At 55.1% G+C, this 20,610-nt stretch overlaps 1 protein-coding gene across 11 annotated transcripts in view; it reads right to left on the bottom strand.

The window, feature by feature from the left end:
- The window catches only part of CUX1 (cut like homeobox 1), a 352,629-nt gene that overhangs the window by 15,831 nt on the left and 316,188 nt on the right, over positions 1-20,610 (bottom strand). For 8 of the 11 annotated variants that reach the window (XM_047779765.1, XM_047779771.1, XM_047779764.1 and 5 more), the window contains 2 exons: positions 16,651-16,915; positions 776-10,311 (listed from right to left, as the gene is read on the bottom strand). The exons of the other annotated variants lie outside the window; for them this stretch is intronic. In XM_047779765.1, the coding sequence (XP_047635721.1) occupies positions 9,597-10,311; positions 16,651-16,915 (980 nt within the window). In that variant the 3' untranslated portion in view covers positions 776-9,596. Of the gene's footprint in view, positions 1-775; positions 10,312-16,650; positions 16,916-20,610 lie in introns of those variants that run through there. 11 annotated transcript variants of the gene reach the window in all.

Below are 20,610 nucleotides of genomic sequence, written 5' to 3'. Positions count from 1 at the left end.
GGCACAACGGACTAGTATCCCCCCCCCCACCCCAGCGATGCATCGGGGAGAATGGCGATCTCTTCCAACCCCGTGGACCTCGAGACGAGAGACATCCTCAATCACAGGCACGTGGACCATCCCGCCACCGGTGCTCCCACCTTCTCCCCCCTCCAGCCCCGAGCGCCGGCTGGAGAGGTCCTTTGTCAGGAATCCGACCGATCGTCCCAGAAGCCCACAAGCCACAGTCCCCTCCTTCATCTTCCCACTCACTTAACAGGTGCCGTGACCTTGTCCCCTTCTCCACATCAGGAGGCAGGGACCAAGCAAGCGACCCCACGGAGCAGGCTGAGGCCAGGCCACTGGCCGGGTGTGGGCTCCTGCCATCAGCCCAGTGCCACACCCCACACGGCCGGCCACCACTCCTGGTCCTCACAGCCTGTGAGACACGCGATGGTGCCCCCATTTCCCAGACAAGGAAGTGGGTGCCAGGAGGGTCAGCCCTTCAAAGTACCCGCACGGTAAGGGGGACATGACGGCAAGTGGGGACACAGGCCCTTATGGAGTGAGGACCACGTGCCTGGGGGACGGCGGGCCCGCTGGCACCCGGATCCCCACGCATCGTACCCCCAGGTTCTGCCGACACCTGCGCTGACGCCACACACCCTAGGAAGCACGGGAAGGTGTATGCGGGGGGGAGGCAATTCTCGAGGTGCCCTTTGGGCCCAGAATGAAAGTGTTTGCTGCTCCTTCTCCTCAGGCCAGAGTCCTTTAAATAAAAACAGCCCACACGTTCTTGTGTTTGTATAAAAGATATTTACTTCAATTATCACACCTAGGGTGCTAGTGAATAATAATAATACATGGTGTGAGTTTCATACAGTGATATTGCTTCTCCATATCATAGAGGGACCGTTGTACAGTGCTGAGAACAAACATCGTATGGCTAACCAAAGACAGAAGGGACAACGCCCAGGGGCCGACGGGTGCCTCTCCCACCCCCATGCCAGGCGGATCAACTTTTGACTGATGATGTCGAAAACAAATAGCAAGAAATAAAATGTTTCCAGAGATGGGTCACAGCCACACAACAGAGGCTTCTCAAAGCTATTTGTACAAAAATGACGCCTTCTTTTTTTTTTCTGTTTCTTTTTTCTTTTTTTGGTCAATCGGGTCATTTGTGAGGATTAAAAGAGAAAAAAAAAAAAGGTCTGTGATTGTGAGTATGAACAGACGCGCTCTAGAAACATCTAAGACTTAGTGCGTTACAGAAAATATAAAATACTGCTAAAATGTAAGACACCACAATACAAGGGGCAGGGGGCGGGGAGGGGGGAAGCTGAGCTTATTAGGAGTCTTCTGGAAGAGGCCCGCCGCTCGCTCGACGGGGCCGTCCTGTGCTGTGTTAGTTAGTAGTCTGGGCAGGAGCGTGGCCACCCGCTCTCAGGGCAAGTAGTTTATTGCACAATCGCAAAGAGCGAGGTCTTACTCAGTGGAAAGGGACACGGGGGACACCACCTCGTCTGCTCGCTTTGTCCCGCTTTTCGGACAGGCTATTTGCAAATGCCTGCAGAATGTTGAACGGATCCTCACGTCTCCAAAATGCACAGCATTTTCTGAGGGGGTCTCAGTGGGTGGGACCCGAGAGGCCCGTTTTCTCAAGGGAAGAGGCAGAAAACGGTTCCAGAGAGAGAGAGAGAGAGAGAGAGGGAGAGAGAGAAATGCATAGACTACTTCGAGGGAGATGAAAACCTTTGGGGGGAGGGGACGGGGGCTCTTATTTCACCGGAGGCCTTTCTTTCCAAGACGACGACAGCGTCGGACCGGACACGATGGCAGAGGAGGGAAGAGTCAGGCCCGGAAAGCGAGGCGGGGTTGGGGGGCCCCCGAGGGAGCTCCAGCTCCGGGGCGGCGGGGCCCGGCCTCGGCCCTCACACCCGAGGAGCAAGCCAGCAGGTGCCCCTGGCCTCAGCCCCCGCCCCACGGAGCCACGTCCACGGGACCCGGCAAGGGGCTGGGGTCCTCCAGCCAAAACCCGACGAAGAACCGCGGTTGTTCCACGAGATGATCTGGACCGACTTTGTGGCCCGGAAAAACAACGACAGCAACGAAAGCCAACTGGAGCTCGTCAGCTCGCGGGAGCCTCGCCAGAAACCACGTCGAGCGGCAGGCGGGCCTGAGCGGGGCTCCCGACGCGGCATGAACCCAGAAGTCTTACCAGAGGCTCTAGGAGGCTTTGGGGGAACTGAACTCGGCTTTCTCTGAGTCTCCCCTGCAGCCCCGCCCACGAGTGTCCTGCAACCCGGCCCCTCCTCACACTGGTAGGTTTTGTCACTGCTGGGCATCGACTCTCTCGCTCTGAAACGTTAGCCACGTGGAGACCACCCATTGCCGTGCGGCTCCTCGGGAGACACTGCTTCTGCTGGAGTCGCCCCCTCTGCACGCCCCGCGCCCCCGCGCCCCCCACCACCCGCCCCAGGCCCTTGGGTGGTTTGGGGCGGGGGAGGGCTGGAGGCAGAAGACAGTCACCACTGGAGTGAGAGCAAAAAGCATTCATAACAACAACAACAACACACAGAACAACACCACACTCCTGATACGTACTTAAATGATCAACCTAATAATAAATAGAAGAGGATAGAATTTCTTTTTTTTTTTTCCCCTCAAGGAAACATCCTTTTATAATTACCCTCTCGCACGCTGGCGGGTCAGTAGCAGTCAATCCATCTCAATGAGGAACGTTAAGGGCTGGAAGGGGATGGCGGTGGTCTTGCCCTCGGGAGGGTTCTCAGCGGCTGGGTCGCAGACTGCCCCTCCCTGCCCACCTGCCACCCAGCCAGCAGTTCTGGGGGGCGCCCGTGGGCCCTACACACGGAGCCTGGGGGTCAGCAAGAGGCAGGCTGAGATGCGTGGCGGCGGCGGCGGCGACGGTGGGAGGGGGGGAGGCGGTGGTGGGAGGCCTGTTTTCCCATCAGTTCATGAACAAACGGAACTACAGTGAACAAACTCATTCTACTCATCCACAACCTGAATCGTCCTGGTCTAAAGCTTACTTTGAGTTCATTTGGTGTGCAATACATTATCTCTTAAAAAGAAGGAAAATGATTTCTATTGCACAGAGCTTTTACACATAATCCTCTATTTAAGTGCTTTCTGTTTAAAGCAAACTACGAACAAAGGAAAAAAGAAGCGGGGCGGGAGGCGGGAGGAGAAAAAATGAAAAAGGAGAAGAAAGGAAGCATAAAACAAAAGCAGCCCCGTGCCACTTCAATGCATCTTGCTGACTGGCGTCTGGTTTCACCAGCGGAAGCCCCAATGCTTCTGTACACACTGTGCTTCTGATTATTTTCCATAGGGATGTAGCCGTGACATTGGGATATAAGGCACCTTTCCTTTCTGATCACAGAAAGCTTGATACATAGCATATAGCACATTTTGTGGTAGAAATTAAAGCCTAAACACTACAGAAATTACAGTCACGCAGCCTATGCATTTTAACATTATTGGATAAACTAAAATGATCCAGGAAAAGCAACTCAAAGGTATTTTAAACGTTTAATAATGGGGATGGGGAAGTGGACATTTATGCCTAGCCTAATGTCTTTAAAAAAATTTTTTTTTAAGTTTAAGAAAATTTTTTTTTTTTTATAGGTTCTTCACCTGCCATGCCCAACTTTTAAAGTTAGCATTCTGGAGGAGACTAGGCGCTTTGGAAATGTCTTGTTAAAGCTAAATGTCACTTCATCCAAAAATGAAAATGGGGAGGAGGCCACTGTCAGTGCGTACGTCTCTTTGGAGGGGAGGTGGGGATGGAGGCGGGTGGCCGGGCCTGGGCCTGTGGGGGCAGGTCCGGCCATGGGACCCACAGGGAGGTGGGCGGAAATCCTATTTCCTTCTCCCTGACCAGGGGTGAGGTCCCCGGGCTGCCGGGGCTGCCAGAGTAGGGCAGACTCTGGGGGGGCTCATTTTATGCTCGGCCCGCTGCGCCCCGCGCCCCTCCTCTGCCACCTCCAGCCTCCGTGCAACCCGAGTGCTCTGGCCTCAGCGCTCAGTACATCTCTTAAGGGTCTCGCAGGCTGGACCTTCTCAGCACTCTAACTGGGAACTTGCTTTCCCTTCTTGTCCTGGTAGTTTTCATCTACGAAAAGGCAGAAACGGATGGGCATGGTAGTGGAAGAGGGGCCCATCCCCTTAGCAAGCAGGTATGCTGGCCAGGCCGACAGTCAGCGCACTGGGGACTAGACATACATCACGTCGGGATCCCAGGCCAGCTCTTACTGCTTGCGACAGGAGCTGGACTGGGTTCAAGAAGGCTCCCCGCGCACCATCAAGGCCCAAGCGGCACGATTTCCACACGCGGGGTCCTTCCCGATTCCTCTCATTTGGACACCAGCGTGGGTGGCCCCACATCCACCCAGCAGCCCCGGGAGCTGCTCTTCTTCAGCTCGGTGCGGAAAGCGGCCTATATAGTTTTAGGGAGAAAGGGTCACGTGACCAAAGACCATACATGTGGGCTGGAGAAGGCCGGATCCTCTCCTGTCCCTGGGATGCTTCTCACAGAAGGGCTGAAATGACAACGTCCCAGGGCCAGAGATGACAGAGTCCCCCCCGTGCCGGGAAGGAATCCCAGGGAAGTGTCCTCACGGGGCTGCCGAGGGGCAGCCCAGGGCAGGGAGAGGGCTGTGATGGACCGAAACAGCTGGACAGGAATGGCCAGAGAGCACAGGCAGGCCCAAGGCGAGACGCTCCGAGGCCCGAGGCCGCGCCTGCCTGCAAAGGAAACAGCTGTGAGAGTTTCAGGAACAGGTGGAAGCCAAGAGAAAAGTCCGTGGGCCTCGCGGGGCACAGCTGTGTCACAAAAAAGGGAAGCCACCTGCCCACCAGGCCAAGAGATGCTCACAGACACCAGGCTTCTAGATTTTTCGCTTCCCCAATCTCACTTGCCTGACAGCTCTGGGGGGCGAGGAGTAACGTCTCGCGGGAACATGCTCAGTGAGGTAGAAGGGGACAGAAGAGGATGACATCCGGGGGCGGGGGGAGCCGAACGGCCAGCCTGAAGGGGTGTGGCTACCAGCCCACCACGCTCGCCACGCATGCACGCCGGGACCTCGCCTGCTCCGTCTCCCGCCAGCTGGCTCGCTGGCCTCAGAGGGCAGCGGCTTGCAACGGCTAAGGGCAGAGTCTTGTTTTTAGAGCCAGTCCAGAGGTGCCTGCCAAAGTGCATTTAAGGTGAAGGCTGTTGTCCCCCAGCTCAAGACCTACAGCCCCTGTCACTGTCTCACTTTGTGCTAATCCCAGAAGGACATGTGTTCTGTTCCCCTGGCTCCTCTGCTGTTTGCAGGGAGGTCTGTTCTACAGTCAGAGGAATGAAAAACATTGCATAGAAAGTCAACAGAGTTTGCTGATCACCCCTGCGTGAAAGGACATGAGTTCAGGGGGGACAGAGACGTCTGGTCCCACGTGAGCCAGGAAGGTACCTGCCTGCAGACGGGACCGTCTGGGGACTCTCAGCTCAATCTCTTAGGACAGGACTGCTGGGTGACCTTAGGGTAGTCAGATGCCAGAGCGTGCCTACAACCTGTCCTGCGCTTGGCCTGCTCCGGGCTGCGGGGCTGGCGTGGCCCAGGGTGGGGGAGGCCTTCGGGTGTTTCCTTCCTCCTGGGGCTGCCGGCTGGGCCTGGGAGGGTCTCTCACTGCCGGCGGCGGGGAGCACAGAGGAACACGTCCCCCAAAGCCCTGCTGTACTCTGGGTCTGGACCACCGACCAGCATGTCTGGCTTTTCAATGGGGGAGAAAAACGAAGCTGCGCACAGGAGGGCGATGAGCAGGGAGGCACCTGTGCGTTGGAAGTGCAGGGAAACGGTTCGAGGGAGGTCATGGCTGGTTAGCCTGCGGCCTCGGTCACTTTCCCAGACTTGGTGGCCCTGGCCTGAGAGCAGTCACACGAGTCAAGATCCTGCCATTTCCTGGAGCTTCCTTCCAAGTCTGCCGACCCCGAGCCACCGTGTGTCGTGATGTGCTTCAGCGGGGTGGGCTCGGCGAAACACCGAGCGGAGCTACAGGGCTGTGATAATCCTTGCTAAACAAGGGCACGCTGGTAGGCAGACATCACAGACATCTCGACCCAGAAGTTCAAGGGGAGAGGTCCTCTGGGAGCCAGGTGGCACGAGCGAGCGGGCGCAGGTCTAGGACAGAACCCACACCCCTTCCATCTGAGACGCCCCGTGGGGACGTGGGCAGGAGCCAAGGGTCAAGAGGCTGAAGGTGAACACTCGCTGCACGCTGAACCTCCACTGAGCCGGCTAAGCAATGGCAAAAACCTGAAGTTAGGAACACTGCCTCCAATTAACCAAAAGAAGCCATTTAAGATGGTTATAATGGAGCTTGTAATTAAGTGTTAGTGTTTTCTACGGAACCGTTTTCCCCAGGGGAGAGGTACAAATCAGCTTTTTAAACTGGTGGAGCGTAAAGAGGAAGGGGGCAGCTGCCTGTGGGAGCTACTGCTTGGAACGCCAGCCAGCTGAAGGTAAACCCCGCGGAGAGGACGCTGTTCAAGGCACTTGAATATTGCTTATCAAGATGAAAGATCAACCCTTGGACTCAAGCTGAGGGGCACAAAGAGGAGGGGCCCGCTCCCCCCTCCAGGTTCCTGTTAGTTAGTGGCAGCTCTTCAGAGTATGACAGATAGCGATAGATAGCTTAACACAAGAGATCATAGGGTTGGGATCGCCATTAAAAAAAAAAAAAAAAGAAAAAATACGAACATGGAACTGCAAGCAAACTTGAACCAACTGATTGTATCGAGCACCCAGATGTTACGTCTGGCCACAGAGATAGAATGGAAATCAACAGTACCCTAGTTAAAGAAACCGAAACCAACAAAAATGACGAAACTGCCTGGAAGAGCCAAGGTGGCTGTTTTAGACGTTACTATTTGGCCACTAGGATGGACAGATTTAGACTTTTTCAATTTCCTCCGATTTAACACCTTAGTAAATAACAGTCATGCCTTTCGAACGAAAACGCTACCCTAGTCTTCCCTGCTAGCGCCCTGCTTTGCGTCTAATGAAAGCCAGGTATTTGGAGATTCATCACACGCGATGACCACACATTCCTCCTCGAGGTTCTCGTGGAGAGGACACCACAGTCCTGCCAGGGGCTCTGCTACTCACTGTCCTGAGGGGCACAAATGCCAACTCTGCTCAGTGCACCTGAATTCAGCCAGATGTGAATCCGGTTTCCCCTTAAGCTCCTCCGTTTTGAATTCTCTGCTCACTGAACCAGATTTCAAGTTCAGAGGTGATATGCAACCATCAAAAGACAAACGGCCTGCCTCCCAGCCTCCTAGAGCCTTCTGAAAACTTCTCATTCATGAAAAGGCATTGTCTTTAGTGTAGTGACTCTTAAGTTTGTGAAAACTTGAACTAAGTGCTGCAGTCGCAGGTTAAAAAGACTGTAAATGAAATACATAATTTCTAAAACATCATGCAAGAAATGTGGTTTCACATCTTACAAAGTCCTACAAGTTAATTAATACAAGCACACTGAGGTGTAATAGCGGGAGCATACCTTTAAAATTAGAACTCCCTCCCACCCCCCCAAATCAAAAAAAGGTAATATTAATTAAACTTAAGAAATAATGAATGCACCATTAAAATGTCATCCAAAGATGTTGACCTAAGACAAAGGTTTCAATGATACACAATACGGTCAAAAAGTTTTCAATCAGTAATATACAGTATGACAACTACATCTTGTAAATTATACCCAATACTGCCGGCAGTCTATCCCTCTAAAGAATATTTGCCCCTTTCATCCCTTCCTAACAATCAGATAATAAAATACAGCACCTATAAATAAGCAAAAAAAAATATATATATATACCGAAATCATCTATTGTTAGTTTAAAGATATGGCAATAAAGGAGTCTAAATTAGCAAACTTGTAGAAGCCATAACTGATAAAACAGCTTATTGAAAAAAGGTGGCAGTAATGCACTCTATGTGTGCACAGGTACTTAAGAAAATACACAGACGTATAAAATTGCACACACGCACACACGCACACTCTCATCCACCTCTGTTCTCACGCATATACACATAGACGACAGGAGGAATCAGAGACAAGTTAGACTTTTGATTTGTACTTCGACTGCCCTAAACTGTGCAGAAAAGAACGTTCCAAGAGGCGAAATGGATGGAGGGCCAATGGTCTAGTCTGGAAGGGAAGAGCATCGACGTTTTGGTGTGAGTTTGGGCATCTCTACGGGGGTGGGAGCCGAGCCCAGACTGCCACGTTCTCTCTTCTGCAGGGAAGGAAGGAGGCTTCCCACGACGTCAACAGTCATCAGTGCTTGTGGTGGGAAGAAAGGGAGAGAGAGAGAGAGGGGAGAGAGAGAGAGAGAGAGAGAGAGTGCTCGTGAGCCCTGCCCAGGCCCAGGGAGTGGCGTCCCCTGGTGGGGCTCAGTCCATCAGGCGCCCGGGAGAGTGGTGTGAGGTGTGGTGCCTTCTGTGTCACGGAAAGACTGCTGCCTACGAGGGGCGAGGGGCGGGCCCCAGAAATGCCTGCGGCGACCTTCGCGGCCTACTCTTTCCTCCTTCCTTTCAACGCTCGCACGTGTGCAGACACACTAACACAGACGTAAGACACCATAAATTAAACAAAATGAACGGGTACATGCTACAGTTCTAACTTGTCTCCTACACCTCCGAGATATGAGGTCTGATCAGCGTGCTCTGCGGTTAGAGGTTAAAAAGCAGATTATAAAATACCTAGATTCGGATCTTTCCTTTTTGTCCTGATTTGGCCTAGAATGGAGTGTATTAAACAAACCCTGGTCAGCAAAAGCCCAGAGTCAGTTAAAGCTATGGATCAATGTGCACTACATGTCAGGAGTCTATTCACGTACAAGAAAACACTACGTCAGCTACCACAAAATCAGATATTTTCCTGATGTGACTTTTCTTTTTTGTTAAAAAATATGTGGAGTAAATGTGTTTTACTTTTAATTCAAAGTTTCAAAGGAGAAGATTCTTTACTTGAAAATATTTAGGAATCCAAACTAGTGTGTTTAGAGTCGGTTTGACTGTGCAATCTCTTAGTGGCAACTGAACAGCTACAAAAACTTTCTTTTTAAATTTTTCTGAAAAATCCCCCCCCCCTTTTTTCCTGGTTTAAGAAGATAATAGTGTATTATCGCTCTGAAGCCATTAGATGGCAGATAAAAAGCCCCCTTTTAATATGTGGGTTTGATTTTTTTTTTTTTAAAGCCCACACCAAAGAGGAGGGCGCAAGGCAAAGCTGTAAGAGTTATTCCAGAACCTGTGGAAATCACTTAGGGCAATTAAAAAAAACACTTCAGGGTACAAAAAAGCTCGACTACACATTTCCGTTTTCTTCCTTGAAAACACAACATAGATTGGGCTTAATGCTCCTTTGTTTTCTATATGCACCTTGGCCTATGGCGATTTTGCCCTGTGGCCCGCAGGGCGGTAAGTGCGCAACACGGTCCAGGCCGCGGCGTCGGCGCCCGCCCCTCTGCCCGGCCCTGCCCGGCCCGGTTCGGCCCAGCTCGGCCCGACGCGGCCCGGCCCGGCGGACGGGCGGGCGGCGCCCTCTCAGAACTCCCATTCGATGGGCTCCTCCCGGCTGGCGGCCTTCTCCAGGCGGTGGATTATGCTGTTCAAGTTCGCGGCCTTCTTCTTCCTCAAGGGGTTGTCTCGCGAGTCCCTGGCGCCCGCCGCCTCGGGGAGGCCGAAGAGGCTCTGCAGCGAGCTGGCCCTGCGGGCGGCCGCCGGCGCGCTGGTGCTTGGCAAAGCGGAACTCCTGTCGGCGCCGTCCCGGGCCCTGCAGGGGCCCTCCCCCGGCGGGGCGGCTGAGGTAGCGGCGTCCTCCCCGGCCGCGGGCGCGGCCGCGGGGTTTGGCACGGGCCCCGGGCCGTCCGCGGGGCCCTCCGGCGGCGGCGGCGGCGGCGGCGGGGGCGGCGGCGGCGGCGCCCGGGGCCGGCCCTCGTCGTCGGTGGCGTCCGGGCCCGGGGTCCCGGAGGGCGGCGGCTCCGCCTTCTCCGCCGGCCGCGGCGCCTCCTCCCGCTCCTCCGGGGCCGCGGCCGCCTCGGCCGGCCCTCCCTGAGACTTGGCGGCGGCCGCGGGGCCGCCCGACTCCTCGGCGTCCGCGGGGCCTGGGCCCTCGGCGGCCTCCACGCCGTCGCAGCTGTCGCCCTCCGAGCTGGGCGCTGCCCGGCCGCTCCGGGCCGAGGGCGAGTCGCTGGCCCCGGCCTGGCCCTGGCTCCCGGCCTGAATCTCCTCAATGAACAGTTCTCTGCGGATCCGAGACCTACGAGACACAAGCAGGCAGGGCGCGGTGAGGGGGCTGCTGCGCACGCGCGGCCCAGGGCCCCTTCCCCGGCGCCCCGGGCCTCCCGCCACCCCATCCGCGTCCCAGCGCCCTCTCTCCAGCCACCATCCACGCCCTGCACGTCACACTCCCACCCTGTCGGGCCGCCAGCCCCTGAGGCCCTCCCCTCCCCAGAGCAGCGCTGGCAGAGCCCCGGGGGACTGCCCCTTCCCTGCCCCTGAAGGCCAGGCTCCTCTTCTCCACTAGGATGGAGCCCCCGCATTGCTTATCTAATGGCATGCTTCCTCCGGCTCCATCCCAGCCCACTTCCGTCCAGGCTGTGAATGGCCAGGTCCCATTCTTTGCACAGCCCAGGCCTGGCATGGTGCTTGGTGTACAGTGATAAAGGCCAACGGAGTTATTTAATACATGGAAATACAGCATGAATGATAACCACTGCTTCCTCATCTGTACTTGGGTGAGAGGGAACCAATTACTAGGCAGTGCCTGAAGTCAGAATCTTCAGTGTCCAGCTCTGAGCTATGGGTCAAGGGCCTCTGGTCAAAGCTATGGCAGGATTCCATCAAATTATTGTGTTTCAACCAATTTCCCTGCTCTAAAAGGAGAAGACCAGGAAAGGGTCACTTCTGATCAAGCAGGAAGGAGACCAAGTATTTGTTCCAACCAGCATGTTTTAATCAAGCCGAGTTCAGCCTTCGGTGGAAAGTGCCTTGAGGAACTTTGAAGGGCCTGGCCTTCTCTGTTTGAGAGGTCCTTGGTGATGTCACGAAAGGGCTCTTGTTAAGTCTGTTTTGTTTTGTGGCAGAATTTCACAGTACTAGGCTCAATCGAAAGTCTTTCTAGGTGTTTCTTCCAAAGAGCTGAAAAAGCTGCTAATAAAGAGCCGACAGTTAGTGGCAAAGCATCTTCGGGGAAATCAGCACCAAGCCCAGTGTCTTGCGGAAAGGGCCTGCAGAAAGCCCTGGGGTTAGGCATTCGTGAAGATATTTTCTGCAGTGCATAACTCAATAAAAAGTAACATCTTCTTGAGACCCCACAATGTGCCAGGTCCTGTGCTGGACGCAGGGCGTGTTGGAGCCGGGGAGAATCGACAGTAGTTTAGTCCGGTGTCAGGACTCTGGTTGTGGTCATTTGCTACACAGTCTTTTGCTCCATAAATAAGGTGGCCTCTGACCCTTGTCCTGAAGATGATTCCTGAGTCAGAGCTGCAGGGTGAGGTCCTGAAGCCCCCACAGAAGTTCCCAGGAGAAACAGAAGCCTTTCCTCCTTCCCTGGGGCCATCTTGGGAGCCTATGAAATGGCAGCTCCCATCAACAGGTTCCTGGGCACTTTGCTGGGAGGGTGAACCTACTCTTCGCTGGCTTGCAAGCCCTTTGGCAGCCAAAAATGCCAGTTTGGTGAACACCCAATCCCATTCCCACCCTGGATGGGGAAGTGGGAGGCCAGATGGTGGTACCTAAGGGTTTGGTTGGATCCAGGCCACAGGCAGACTCGCCCAGAATGAAGCACAGGCTTTTTGGAACCGGGTAAACCTGGGTTTGAAAGCTGGCTTTGTCACCCACTAGCTGGGTAACCTGGACAAGTGCCTTAACCTTTCTGAGCTTCAGTTTTCTCATCAGAAAAATGTGGAGAATAGTGTCTTCCTTGCAGAGATGTTACAATTAAATATTAATGTATAATATAGGACACAAGGTAGACCAGAAGAAAGAAAGAAAGAAAGGAAGAAGAAGAAAAAAAAAAAAAAAAAAAGCCAGTTATAAGCGCTCAGGCTGAGACGGAGGGCTGGGGAAGGGAAGGGACAAATTCATTCCTGGGACCTAGGTCCGGGCTGCCACCCTCACCGGCTGGGCTGAGGTGTCTAACCTTTGTTGGTCAAGTGGGGCTGGCAGCACTGCACTCAGGCGCTGACGGAGGGAATCATGAGATAACGTCTCTGAAGCTCTTGGCTCAGGGCCTGGCAAGTTATATGCTCAGCAGATATGAGATGTCATCCTTCTTGGCCTAGATTTGTCTCCACGTCCATGAGGAAGATTATTTTCTGGTCTAGAAAGACCAGGTCCCAGGAGCAAGTCTGGTTTTCAGACAAGTCATGCAAGGCTGCCAGAACGCCATGGCTTTTAGGGCTTGGAAGAGTTTCTTCTACTGGGTGGACCTGTTTTTCTCCATGTTCTCCGCGATCCCCTGTGGTATGTGGTTCTGGGTAAACGGTCACCCCAAAATACCTCTAATTTCCTCAGGGTGAAAGGACAGGAGGAGTTCAAGTTGTATTTATTTATTTTAATTAAAACATTAAAAAAAATTTTTTTTTTAATTTTTTCACTGTGCCTACAGCATGTGTGAGTTCCTGGGCCAGGGATGAAACCTGTGCCACAATAGTGACCCAGGTCCCTGTAGTGACAATGCCAGATAGTTAACCTGCTGTGCCACAGAGGAACTCCAGTTTTTCTCTGTTTTTCGTTTGTTGTTTTAGGGCCGCACACACAGCATATGGAAGTTCCTAGGCTAGGGGTCTAATCCGAGCTATAGCCGCCGGACTACGCACAGCCACAGCCACAGCCACATCCACGCCAGATCCAAGCCACGTCTGTGACCTACACCACGGCTTATGGCAATGCCAGATCCTTAACCCACTGAGCAAGGCCAGGAATCGAACCTGCATCCTCATGGATACTAGTCGGGTTTGTTTCTGCTGCGCCATGACAGGAACTCCAGGAACTCCAGTTTTATTATTATTTTTTTTGCTGAAAAGGGCTGAACCCATGGCATATGGAGGTTCTTGGGCTAGGGGCTCAAATCAGAGCTACAGGTGCCGGCCTACACCACAGCCACAGCAACGTCAGATCCAGGCTGGGTCTATGACCTACACCAGAGCTCATGGCAACGCCAGATCCTTAACCCACTGAGCAAGGTCAGGGATCAAAACTTCAGCCTCATGGATGCTAGTCACATTTGTTTCTGTTGTGCCACAACGGGAACTCCCAGTTTTATTACCTTTTCTTTTTTTTTTTTTTTTGAGTGGGGCAAAAATCGACCCCAAGCATTACTCCCTGTGGGTTCTAGAGATATAGTAAAATATAAAATCAACTTTTGTTTAACTCCTGCAGAAGGAACCTAAGAAACTGCCTTCTTGCTTAGGAATGAAACACATTCCGTGAGTGTATAGTGGGTGCCTTGTGTCAAGCTCTGGGGGAGGTACCAGCTGAGCTGGGCTGGACTAAGCATTTCAGGGAAGAGCACTGCTCAGCTGCAGTCTCTGCTCTGCACTTTTCCTTGGGGTGACCTTAGGCAAGGGACTTCCGGGTTTTTTGGTTTTGGGTTTTTTTTTTTTTGTCCTTTTGTCTTTTTGTCTTTTCTAGGGCTGCGCCCACGGCATAAGGGTTGGATCGGAGCTACGGCTGCCGACCTATGCCACAGCCACAGCAATGCCAGATCTGAGCCGTGTCTTCCACCTACACCACAGCTCATGGCAACACCGGATCCTTAACCCACTGAGTGAGGCCAGGAATCGAACCTGTGACCTCATGGATACTAGTCGAGTTCATTAACCACTGAGCCACGACTGAAACTCCTGGTGCCGCTTCTTATCCCTCTCTGTTGGCTTATAAAATTCTCCTCCAGTGCAGTTCTTCTTTCCAGACCCCGTGCATCTCAGCCTCTTCTGGGATATGCAGCCAGATCTGTGCAGGTGAAACTAAGCTGCCCTGGGCTCTCCCCCCCGACTTGCCAGCCTGCTCTCTTGTGTAGCTGTGTTTGACAGAAAGCATTTGCTGAGCATCTATCTACTCTAGGTCTGGGGCTGAGCTCATGACTAAGATTTGAGGTTCTACTGCTGTTTCTCCTGCCTCCCTCTTCTCTCTCTTTTTTGCTTTTTTGGCTGCCCTGTGGCACACAGAGTTCCCGGGCCAGGGATCAGATTGATCTGAGCCACAGCTGAGGCAACATCAGATCCTTCAACCCACTGTACCAGGCCAGGGATGGAACCCGAGTCCCAGAACTGCAGAGATGCCACTGATCCTGTTGTGCCACAGTGGGAACTCCTCCCCCTTCCCTCTTTAGAGATGAATTTGCTTAAATGCTCGAGTGAGCCACCTCCACGATGACCAGCCGACCACCATGTGACAGATCACCGCTATAACCAAGACTCCCCCCCTGCTGGAACCCAAGGAGACCCAGTGGCCCCATGGAAACTCCTGCCTGTTGAATGCCGTGTAGGTGGCTGTCTCAATCACGGCCCATGGGAACATTATTTTCTCTGGGGCCCCACAGAACTGGCGTCGTTGCGCCCGGTTATGGCAGGGTGACAAGCATACATGGAAAGCCAGCGTGGGTGGAGCCCTCCCGGTTCCTCAGCTGAAACAAGTGGCAGCAACGGACGATCACAGACAGGGGCTGAGGGAGGAGCTTCATCTCACACTGGGCACTGCCCCATCTGCCAGCTTCCCCTGGAACGTCTGATGGTGCCCAATAAACTCCCAGGTTCTGAACACACTGGAAGTTGTTTTTTTTTTTTTTTTTTTTGCGTCTTAGGGCCACTCTTGAGACATAAGGACCTTCCCAGGCTAGGGGTCAAATTGGAGCTACGGCTGCTGGCTTATGCCATAGCCACAGCCACACCAGATTCAAGCCGCGTCTGCGACCTATTCCACAGCTCACGGCAACGCCGGATCCTTAACCTGCTGATCCAGACCAGGGATGGCACCCTCAACCTTACGGTCCCTAGTCGGATTCGTTTCCGCTGTGTGGAAAATTCTTAAATATTAGACAGGATGCAAAAGAAAACGTTCCTTGCTGATGAAGGTGACGTTAGCTGATCTGGCTTCATGGGAGAGCCAGAGACCTGCTGCCTGAGCCTTAGCCCCAGGCAGCTTTATCCCTCACGGCAGCACTGGCCCGAGGCTGGCCTCCCCACGCGTGGGCGGGCTCCCGAGAAGACAAAGGAAGTACATGAGCTGAGCACAACCAGCTTATTCATCCTGAATCAGCCCATCGGATAAGAACAGAGGCAACGCGAGGCCAGCAGTTACAATGATGGAGCTCCTTCTACGCAGGAGGAGGCTTCAAGAGCAGGATCGAGTGTGGTGAGGGGGAGCGGAGGGGAGTTCGGGCAGAGGTCCGCCAGAGCCGCTCCTTTGCCAGGTGCTCCGCAATCTTTCTAGAAACAGAGGTGATGTGAACGTGCGCTTTCAAGTCTTCTGCAAGTCGTGGCCATTTTAATGCAAGGATCGTAACTCTGGGCGGGGGCGCAGGACGCTGCAGATTGCTGCGTATCTGGGTGTAGGTGCAGCCAGTTACACAAAACATCTCCAAAGCCATTTCCCCTGGCCCTGCTGGGGCCACTCGTGTTTCCAGATCCCTCTTCAGCCCTCAGGCGAGCAGCAATTCATTCATTTTCCACAATTCAAGCCAAAGATTTTACCCCAGTCCTTTGTTCTATGAGAGCACCAGGCCCTTCCCTGCTCATGGTAAGTTATTTAACCCCTCTGGGCTTTATGTTTGTCATCTGTAAAATGCAGGTAAAACTGCCTCTCTTACATGGTTGTGAGGGTCCGGTTAAAACACGGAGCTGTACAGAGTTCCCATTGTGAGGCAGCGGAAACCAATCTGACTAGGAACCATGAGGTGGTGGGTTTGATCCCTGGCCTCGCTCAGTGGGTTAAGGATCCGGTGTTGCCGTGAGCTGGGGTGTAGGTGGCAGACACGGCTTGGATCCTGCGTTGCTGAGGCTGTGGCGTAGGCTGGGGGCTACAGCTCCGATTCGACCCCTTGCCTGGGAGCCTCCATATGCCGCAGGTGCGGGCCTAGAAAAGGCTAAATAAACAAACAAACCATGGAGCTGTAGAGTCCAAGGTGATGCTCAACAACGCTTCATTAACTCACGCCTTTCCCCAAAGAAAGGGGCCTGCACTACTTTAAGTATGAGACTAATCGGACTAACTTGGAAAACAATACTGTAAAAGATCCTGAAAAGCACCAAAAAAAAAAGAAAGAAAAAAGAAAAGAAATCAAGCCGACATCCATGGTCACCAGCTATGGAACCGCGATGGCATCGTGGAGAGGCGCTTTTCTGTGTGCTCACAGCAGATGTGCGCTGACTCTAACTGCGTGACTCTGCATCTCTACATCCGGTAACATGTAAAAAGCCAACTACCCGACCCACCGCCACGTCCTCCGTCCCCAGCACGCCCAGGCCAAGTGCCCGGCCGGTCGCCCTGAGCGCGGTGGGCGGCCAGGCTCTGCGGGGCGTGTCGGCCTTTCCCCCGGGCTGCGGGCACGCGCCTCGGGAGCTGGGATTTTGCTGCGCTGAGCGCGGAGCCGTACCTGTAATTGTGGAACCAGTTGATGACGGTGCTGGTTTTCAAGTTGAGCTGGGTGGCGAGTTCTTCGATGGTTTTTGGTGACGGGTATGGCTTTTGCTGATAGGCTCGTTTCAGAGCTTCTTTCTCTTCAGGGGCCAGCACGACTCGGGGTTTCTTCAGCTGGTGCTGGGGCTGGGGGCTGGCGCCCTGGCTGTAGTCGATGCCAGCGGAGGGGGGCTCGCAGGGCTGGCTGTCGCTGACTGAGCTGTGCCGCCGCTTCATGTAGGCTGGGGGAGGGAGAGAGGTCAGACTGAGATGCGGGCCCCGCGGGAGAGCTGCCCAGGCCCCCAGCCCCCCTGCCACGCGGTACACTCCCCCCGTGCTCTGTGCCATCTGTGTAGACTGTGGCTGTCCCGCTCTGCTCTTCCAAGAGCAACTCCAGACTCTCGAACCGGAACCACCTGAAGCCCAGCACACACTCATCAAGGACCTGCTCTGCTGTACTATGAGGTCTCATCTGTCCCTGCAAGACTCAGTCCAGTGGGGACACAGAAGTCCGCTAGAGAGGTGACCCCAGTAGAATGTGATCAGGGAGGCAAATTCAGGGTGCCACAGAGGGGGCGCTGAGGGGGCGACTCAGTTTGGTCTGGGGAGGGCTCAGGGGAGGCGTCCCAGGAGACATGACGTTCACACTGAATCTTAAAGGACAAGGAGGGATTCACCGGCAAAAAACAGGCAAGGAGGCAGAGGATGGCAGGAGGCTGCTCCAGAAAGTGGGAACAGCGTGTACAAAGACACCGAATAAAACAGCATGGGCAAAACATTGTGTGTGTGTGTGTGTGTGTGTGTGTGTGTGTGTGTCCGAGCGCACGTGGGTGGTGGGGGTGCAGGAGGAGCTGCTGGACGTAAAGCTGGAGAGACAGGCGGGCGGGGGAGGCTACAAGCTTGGGCTTTACCCAGACATCAATGGGAAGAAATGAAAAAATTTTAATGACGGGAATGATGCAATGAGCTGTTTCCGAATGGCCATCCGGGGACGGTCTGAGGGGCGGGCGGGGAGGTCGGGAAGGGAGAAGCTCAGCTGGAAGGTGAGAAGGATGAAGAGGTGACGGAAGGCAGTGGTGATGGGGTTGGAGAGAAGCAGATGGATCGTGGAGCGGGGAGGATGCTCCAGGAAGAAGCGGGGGGGGGGGAGGGGGCTAGGACCCAGAGGTGTGTGAGGAGGGCAGGGATGAGAGGAGTGAGGGTCCCGGTGTCGGTGCTGCAGCAAGGACCTAGGGTGGCCGGGTGCTTGGTGGTGGGGGGGACGGGGACCTCGGCGAGCTGATGCATGGAGCTGTGGGAGCAGCAGCCTGACTGCAGGGGGTTCAACAGCAAACAGGAGGTGAGAAAATGGAGGCGGGGGCAGGAGTTACTCTTTTAAGAAACTAAACTGTAAAAGAAAAGTGAGAGACGGGATGGCTTCTGAAAGGAAAGTCCGGGGTCGAGGGTGGGCCTTTGAAGATGAGGGAGCTGACAGGTCTCGAAGCTGAGGGGGGAGAAGTCAGAGAGCGGGCGCTCCGGGTGGGAGAGGGGAGGCTCGCTGCAGGTGCACGAGGGGGTCCTGAGACCCGAGGAGGAGAGGGCGTCAGGGAGGCGGGACAGTGGACAGACAGACGGGCACGGAGGTGGGGAGGGCTCGCGGCCTTAGTCTTCCTTTCTGAAGTGATGGGAGTGGAGTCTTGAGAAAGGGGTGGGGGACCCACAGAGGACCTACTGAAGCCGGAGACACACATCTTTGGCGGCCCTAACCCATGCAGGTCCCAGATGCCCAGGGAGGGAGGGAGGGCAGGCGCGAACCCAAGGCAGGGATCTGCGGGGGTGGGAGGTGGGATGAAAGGATGTGCCACAGTGCGTGGCAGCCAGACAGCAATGAAGGGGCGGGGGCGCCTGGGCTGTCTGGGGAAGGAGAGAAGGGCACGGAGGGCGAACTGATGGGGGGGGTCTGGGAGGGGGTGTCCAGGCTCTGGGGGCCATGGGGGGGCTGGGCAGATGAACGGAGACATGGGGAGAGGGAGGCGCAGTGGATTATGGGCAGCCGCGGGGCGGGGGGGGGCCTGAGTTTCGGCTTTGAGAGGTAGAGCAGTTGGAGGAGATGATGAAACTTGGGGAACCAAGGGTTGAGGAGGTCAAAGGACGTGAGGCCTGGGTGCTGGACTGGTCAGATGGGGCCTAGGCCCTGGGTGACGCAGGACAAGGGCGTGCAGGAAGGCACGGAGTCAGGGGCCAGAGTCTTGAGAAGATGCAGACAGTGAGCCGGAGGGTGGCGGCCGGAGATGAGAAGGGACGTGGAGTGAAGCCTGCGGGAGGCGGGCCTGACCCGGGAGCGGAGGGGCTGCTGCGAGGCCTGCCCCGGAGGGCCCAGCGCTGGGGGCGGGTGGGTGTGCCGTCCTGGGTCTTCTGACGGAGGAAGAGGGGACAGCAGGGGGCAGCGGGGCTGTGCCGAGTGGGCTGCGGGGTAAGGGCTGGCCTTGGACCTCAAGCTGCCTGCTCTACCAGGGCCGTCTGCTGAGTATCATTGTCACGGCCTCGGTCGCGTCAAGTTAAAATCCATTCGGTCTTCTTGAGCAGATGAATCCCCCATAGAGGTCATTCTAGTGAACTAACTAGTCTGGAAAACGGTCTGAAAACTCCTCAGAGCTTCTCAAAACTGATGGCAGGTGAGGAACACTATTTATTTGACTCGGAGTAGAAGGGCGGCATGTCTGCCAGCAACGCCCAGGGGGAGGCCAGCATCGCCCCTCCTTACAGATGGAAACGCTGGAGCCCAGAGAGGTTCAGTGATTCACTGGGGGTCACACAGCTGGTAAGTGACAGGACCAAGGTTGCCTGAGGTCTGCCTGCCCTGCCCGACGGTGGCCAGTCCCCACCCCCCGCCACGGCAGGGAGCCACGGGCCACAAGGGAGCCACGCGTCAGCAGCGCTGACACGCGGGTCTCAGATGTCACAGGAGACTATCAGGGTCTGTCTTGGTCTCCAGAGAGGGGAGCCTGGCCCTCGAGCCTGCTGAGGCTGCGCGCGTGCGCGTGTATGTGTGCCTGTGTGTGTCCACGTGCCTGGACCTGTGTGACTAGGCTGGCTCATGGGCCGCCTTGTGAAGGGATTGGAAAGCAGAGGGCAGACTAGGGCAGGGAGAGAGATTTATAAGAAAGAAAGAAAGGAGAACAGTCAAAGATTTGCACTGGAGGGAGAAGCGAAAGCTGCCGGCAGAGGAGGCGGCCCGGCTCCCAGGAGAACCCTAGAGTCTGGATTGCCTGGCGCAGGATTCTTAATCGGGGCTAGACTGAGTATTATCTTCATTTTATAGACGCAGGAACTGAGGCTAGGGAGTCGTTTACCGTGCCGTTCTATGACTGCAACTCAGAAAGGTGCAAAGCTCCCCAAAGCAAGTGTGGCAGAGCCGGAAGCCAGAAAGAATGAGCCTGGTCTGTCCAGCCAGCGCCGCCCCCCCACCCCCAGTCTCTGGAAGTCGCAGGAGGTGCTGCGCCCTGGCTCTCGGGGGGTCAGGGGTCTTGGCCTCCCCTGGGGCCGGTTAGCCAGCCTCCCTGCCAGGGACAGGAGACGGTGGGCCTGGGGAGGAGGGGCCTGGGCCCTGCTGCAACAGTGGCTCTTCTAGAACACAAGATGGCGCCCGGAGCCTGTGCAGAAAGAGGAGCGAGGCCTGGAAGGCCCCAGAGATCGATGTGGGGGCTGAGGCCCAGGGGGAGAAGCACACGAGGGGGGTGGGTGGACCAGAGCTTGTGCTCAGGGGGTAGCCTTTGGGACGTGCAGAGCTGCTGCCAGGAGGGCGGGCGCTGCCTGCTGCAGGAGGCTTCACGACAGCTGGGGCAGCACTGGTCGCTGCTGCAGCTCTGCCATGGGTACGCGGGTGCATGAGCCCATTCTCCCTCTCTCACCCTTTGACATGTCCCATAAAAAGAAGCTAAGAAGTTCTGGGCAGGGG

Source organism: Phacochoerus africanus, chromosome 5 (assembly GCF_016906955.1).
Source record: "Phacochoerus africanus isolate WHEZ1 chromosome 5, ROS_Pafr_v1, whole genome shotgun sequence".
In the NCBI taxonomy this organism is placed as follows: domain Eukaryota; kingdom Metazoa; phylum Chordata; class Mammalia; order Artiodactyla; family Suidae; genus Phacochoerus; species Phacochoerus africanus.
This window is presented reverse-complemented; position numbering and strand designations above follow the sequence as displayed.